Consider the following 6585-nt stretch of genomic DNA (forward strand, 5'->3'; position numbering starts at 1 on the left):
ATCCCTGATTTATTTTTGTTAAGTTTTAAAGGTTTCAAGACAGTAGTCTTGAGACTAGAAGCTATAGAGTGGAATCAGGGATAATAAATAAATTAATAAATTAATAAATTAATAAATAAATAAATGCTCTTATTTCAGTTCAGTTCCAGTGACAATATGAAAATATAATTAAAAAAAAAAAAATCAGTATATCTGTATATCAGAAGCAATGATTCTTTTGGATCATGGCTCAGTTAGAGTTAAAAATCTGGGAGAAGGTCATTGATACACGCATGACGAGGCTAAATACAGCACTTAGCAGAGAAAGAAACAGCAAAGAAACGTCTTTTTACCCCAAACCTGAGGCGAGATCTAGCTTAGAAAACCATTAGCATGTGCAGACAGACGAATATCAGACGAGCGCTGAGTCTGGGGACAAACAGCAGGTCATTCAGTGGGAAATGACACCAGGACATCATGTTAATTTACTCCCATCATCTCCATCATTACTCCCAATCAGAGCTTCTAAAGTGATGGAGAACCCTGAAATTCCAGACACTGCTATGGAACCTGACTCTGAATACACTGAACTCTCCCATTGAAGTATTTGCAATGAAGACAACTCTGTGTGTGTGTGTGTGTGTGATGTCATAAACCGTTTTCAAATTTCATGCTAGGACCTGATGCTAAATTATAATAAGCTAAAACAGTGCTACATGCTTTTGATTTAATTTCAATTTTGATTGGTCAATTGCACCTGCTACACAAGCCCCGCCCCTTTTGTGGTGCATAATGTGATTTCATCACTCATACTTGTCTTTTTTACTCACCTCTCTCATTTCTTTCTCGACTCTGAAGTCAGGCAGCGTCTCGAGACAGAAGATGACGATGGACACCACGATGACCATGACGCTGATGATGGCAATGATGCGAGCGCCTCCTGATGACTCGGGGTGCTCGAACAGCATCCACAGCTTCCTCTGGACCTCGTTCTGCGGCAGCGGCCTGGGTTCCTCTTTGGGGAAACCCTCGTCTTCTTTGAAGCGAGTCATGACCTCTTCGCCCAGCTCGTAGAAGCGCAGCTCGTCCATGAAGATGTCCAGAGGCACATTGGCCGGCCGGCGCAGGCGTCCACCGGACTGGTAGAAGTAGAGGATGGCGTCGAAACAGAAGCGGTTGCGGTCCAGGAAGAGCTCGTTGCGGAGCGGGTCAAAGTAACGCAGGCGACGCTGCGGGTCGCCAAGCAACGAGTTGGGAAACTGCGCCAAGGTGCGCAGCTGTGTCTCATACCTCATCCCCGAGACATTGATGGCCAGACGCTCACTCAGTGCCCAGCCTCCTGACCGCCGGCTCTCTCTCCTGCTCTTCTCCTTCTTCCCTCCTTCATGCTCCTTCTCACCTTTCTCAGCCTTGTTGCGTTGCTCTTTACTCCTCTTGTCTGTCTCGTTCTCCATCCCGCTGTCGTCTCCTCCTCCTCCTCCTTGCCTGTCCATCTTCACTCCTTTATCAGAGCCTCACAGCGCTGCTCCAGGCCGGACGTTTCTCCCTGTGAGAGCAGAAATGCAGAAATGCAATCATGTCACATGAGCATGAGACTCCAAGGCCAGAGTGAATGCCACATGCCAAACAAGACGACCTCTGAGTATGTGAACGGAGTGTGTGGAAAACTCTCATGCGCACACACACACACACACACACACAGACTCACTCACACACACTCTCACATACTCTCTAACACAAACTCACTCTCTCTCTCACACACACACACACACACACACATGCATACACACACACTGTAGATATTAACTCTTGGTAAAGTTCATACTTTAGCCCATTCTGATGAGAACATCTGCTTCTCTGTGTTACAGTTTGTACTTATGAAACATTTCTGAGATTCAGAAGTGAAAATGTTCATGATTTGTTACACAACGTTTCTGTTTCGCAAAATAGATCCAGTCTTATTCCAGTTAGCGGCAATGAGGGGTCTGATTAAAGTGTCATTTCATTGAGTACAAGTCAAAACAAAACCTTTTATTAAAATGTTTATTAAAAGTATTTTATACTCAAATTAAATAATTTGTTGACTTCAATAAATGAAAGTAAAATGAATGAAAACTTAAATGTATTAAATAAAAAAGAAATGTATCTTTAAGAGAAATAAATTAATAAATATAAAGAAAGAAAGAAAGAAATTAAATAAATGTCAAACAAAACAAATTCTACTTAAAGATGTAAAAAATATATATATATAAAAATGCCACAATTGTTGTGCAATGCACACACACACACATACACACACACACACACACACACATTGATACTGAATGCAAATGAATGTATATATTAAAAACCTTTCGCATTTTAAAAGAATCTTAAAACTTAGCGACAATTCATTTCCGAATGTTATAACACATATTACACATGGAAATAAAAATATGGCACTGGAAGACATTCAGTGAAGCTCAGTGAAATATACATCACATATACATCACAACAGGGCGAAGTTTTAAATTTAACACATACGATGAAACACTGGTCAACATATCGTCCAATCAGCAATCAGGAAAAGTTCGTACGATATTCACAATATTTCAGAAAAGTGCATTATGATGTAATCGTTCAGGATCATTCACAATATCTCGACATAATTCAGCCCCAAATGCAGCCGAATCTCAGCACTATATAAAAACACACACACACAAACAGCCATAATTTTTCCTAATTAAACACATTTGCAACACACACACACACACTCACACACACACACACTGCCAGCTGTGATCTAAAGTGAACTGTAAACACCGTAATCCTCCGAAGCACATTGACAGAAGTGTCAAATGTTAGCGCACGGGTCACACACTCGCCTTTCTATTTATAGAATTAAAAACTTTTCATTTCTAGAAAACCAGATCGATATTAAAATGTCGAAACCTTTTCTTGTGAGCAGGTGAATTCGAGTACTCAAGACGAGCTGATCGAAACTCTTCAGGTGTGCCGGCGGTGTGGCGCTGCTTTTCCACCGTATCTCCTGCAGCTGTGGATTAAATCCTGCTCCAGACGCTGTGTGTTTTCTCCACTACCTCCCCAACACCGTGAGCCGTGTGTCCCTGCACCTCCGTGTCCATCAGTCTATCACTGTCCTGCAGGGGGCGTCCTATCTCGTCCCATCCCGTCTCCCTCCCTCACGACGCTCAGAAGCTGTTTGTTGGACTCTCTCGTGTCTCTCTCTGCCTCGTCCACTCGGGAATGCTGTCATGTCGAAATTCAATCCAGGTTCCATCACCCCGAGCTCCCTGTAAACGCAGGGCCTAATTTAGAAGGTCACACTCGTTTTCTCTTCCTGCTGTGTCTTCCTTCTGCTGTCACTACTTTTTATTCTTTATTCTTTATTCTAGCTGTACCGATCTGATCCTCAGCACAATCCTGTGGCTCTGATATCAGAGAAAAATAATCTTGGCAACTCGGTTTGGATATTTTGGGAAAGAAATGTATTTCTGAACCTGGAAATCTTTACTTGTTTACACATGTTGCTCTTTTTTGACCCTTTATTGTTAGTTAGATTTGTTGTGATTTCTGTGTGAATGATTTTTTAACTTTTTAAACTGATGGTAATTTTTAAAGAAAACAATACTGGCGGATAGAAAAGGTTTCAGTATCATGAGAGAAAACGTGCTATCATGCCATGCTCTGGTTTGTTGATCTGAAGAGTGGAGTCCAAGCCCCAGCACTGCCAAGCTGCCACCGTTGGGCCCTTAAGCAAGGCCCTTAAACCACTTCCCTGCTCCTGAGCTCTGACCCCAACCCTCTGAGGATGGGATATGCAAAGACTGAATTTCACTGTGCTGTAATGTTTATGTGACACATAAAGACAATACGATTCACTATGATATGATATGATACAATATGATCAGAATACAATACCATATCATATGATGCAACACAATATAATACATTACACAACTATAAGATGATATGTGATACGATAAAATAGGATATGATATGATACAATGCAATACAATATTATACGATACGTTACAAAACCATACTATATGATACGATAAGATATGATTGATACAAAACTACAATATGATATGATATGATATGATATGATATGATATGATATGATATGATATGATATGATATGATATGATATGATATGATATGATACAATATTATACGATACGATAGGATACAATATGATACAATATGATTTAATATAATATGAGACAATATTATACGATACGATACAATACAATACCATACTATATGATGTGATATAGACAATATATATTGTCATATGACAATAAGATATGATATGATCGATAAAATACTATACAATATTATACAATATGATATGATATGATACGATATGATATGATATGAAACAATTTGATACAATACTATACAATACAATACAATATAATACTATATAATACGTTACAATACAATACAATACTATACTGTGCTATACGATACGATACGATATGATACAATGCAATACAATATGATATGATACAATACAATTTGATATGATATGATATAATACATTACAGTACAATACGATACAGTACTATATTGTACGATACGATACGATACGTTATGATATGATATGATACAATATGATATGATACGATGTGAATACACTTTGTTACAGTACAATTGGATACAATGATAAGACTTCCCTCTCATGAGTATATATATAGTCTGACCAGAGAAGGTAGAAAACACGGTCAGACATTCGGGTGGGTCACCAGGGAGGACCAGACATTTGGGTGGGAGGACCAGCGTGGGTTAAACCACACATTTACTCTTCATTTCACATCCTCAATCCAAGCTCCTCCCCCTCGGGAACCACCATCACCAAAGTAACATGGATTGTTTCAGTCCCTGCTTTATGGAAATGGAGGTGGTTATCTGTGTATTGTATCTTTCTCTTCTGCTGACCTGATGGCAGACATGCTGTATGACCTCACAGGCTTTTGTGAATGTCCTGCTGAAAACTCACACAGATGACCTTCACGAAGGCATTGGAATTATGACGGTCTTTCCTCTGAATTTTCATGGATGGCATCCAAGATGGCCTTCATCCTGAACCTCAGTTAATCATTTAGCATAATTGAAATTTTTAAGTCTTTATTAAAAAAACGTATAATGTGTCTTATAGTTTGCGTTAATATAGTAGAGTTTAATACACACAAAGGCCATTTCCCATGATCCTCAACAAACTACAAAACCAGTCACCTGCCCTGTCACATGACCCATACCCCCTCCTTAGCTCCTCCCCCTAACTTACCTGTTCACCTCGTCAAAACTTCAAATATCCACAGAAATCCGTAGTTCTTCGCGAAGTCTTGCCTCCATGTTCATCCAGTGACAATTCCGACTCTTCAGATATTCCGATATTTCCGGAAATATTTTGATTTCCTGCATGTCTTACTCACTTTAATCCCAGTAGTCCGCCTGACGATCGTCTGACCCCTGAGCTTTGCTTTGTCCTTTTGGGTTGTCCCTAGATTTGCATCCAAACCTTGTGTGATCCTGTGCCAACCACATTGTTTGTGTAATCTCGCACAACACACACACACACACACAGAATTACATCAAAGATATATTAAACACTTTCACTTATTCATCTTCTCTCAGCACTTGATCCCGGTCAGAGACGTGGAGCAGTGTATCCGGATGCAGTTCCTGGAATACTGTGGCAGAAAATTGGAATTTTAGATCAATTCATATTTCTTCTTATTTTGTATTTTTTCCTGTGTGCTTCAAAAAACAGCTAACAAATTACAATCTATCACTCCAAATATCTATCATTAGCTACATCTGTATTTATCTAGCCAGGTTGTATGTTATTTAGCGTGCAAGCTAGGCTACCACATCCGAGTTATCACCATGATAGCTTTCGTAATTAGCTGAAGTTCACGTTTGCTTATATTCCTTGGTTATTTGGAGGAAGTTGCACTAATTTCCCAGCATTAGTGTGTGATCTGAGGCACTGATGTCTGTTACTCTTGTTATTTGTGGCACTTTTGTGAAACAGCTTGGCTAGACATTCATTTACTCAGATAAAGAAAACCAATTTAATTCTGTCACTGCGGTTTGTTCTGTGGTTAATAACAATAAACATCTTTGTTTATTTGTATCCCTTTAATGTGAAATAACCAAACAAAATTTCAGAGTAGATCTCGGTGTAGATCTCAGTATAGATCTCGGAGTAGATCTCGGTGTAGATCTCGGAGTAGATCTCGGTGTAGATCTCGGAGTAGATCTCGGTGTAGATCTCGGTGTAGATCTCGGAGTAGATCTCGGTGTAGATCTCGGAGTAGATCTCGGTGTAGATCTCGGAGTAGATCTCGGAGTAGATCTCGGTGTAGATCTCGGTGTAGATCTCGGAGTAGATCTCGGTGTAGATCACGGTGTAGATCTCGGTGTAGATCTCGGAGTAGATCTCGGTGTAGATCTCGGTGTAGATCTCGGTGTAGATCTCGGAGTAGATCTCGGTGTAGATCACGGTGTAGATCTCGGTGTAGATCTCGGAGTAGATCTCGGTGTAGATCTCGGTGTAGATCTCGGTGTAGATCTCGGAGTAGATCTCGGTGTAGA

At 40.0% G+C, this 6585-nt stretch overlaps 1 protein-coding gene across 2 annotated transcripts in view; it reads right to left on the bottom strand.

Moving 5' to 3' along the window:
• The window catches only part of kcna7 (potassium voltage-gated channel, shaker-related subfamily, member 7), a 12457-nt gene extending 7015 nt beyond the window's left edge, over positions 1 to 5442 (bottom strand). The window contains exons 1-2 of one of the 2 annotated variants that reach the window (XM_058375824.1): positions 5273 to 5442; positions 810 to 1525 (exon numbers count right to left, since the gene is read on the bottom strand). In XM_058375824.1, coding sequence (XP_058231807.1) covers positions 810 to 1472 — 663 coding nt within the window. In that variant the 5' untranslated portion in view covers positions 1473 to 1525; positions 5273 to 5442. Of the gene's footprint in view, positions 1 to 809; positions 1526 to 2910; positions 3166 to 5272 lie in introns of those variants that run through there. The other variant, XM_058375818.1, reaches the window with a different exon arrangement.
• Between the last annotated feature and the right edge of the window lie 1143 nt (positions 5443 to 6585).

Source organism: Hemibagrus wyckioides, linkage group LG02 (assembly GCF_019097595.1).
Source record: "Hemibagrus wyckioides isolate EC202008001 linkage group LG02, SWU_Hwy_1.0, whole genome shotgun sequence".
Taxonomy (NCBI): domain Eukaryota; kingdom Metazoa; phylum Chordata; class Actinopteri; order Siluriformes; family Bagridae; genus Hemibagrus; species Hemibagrus wyckioides.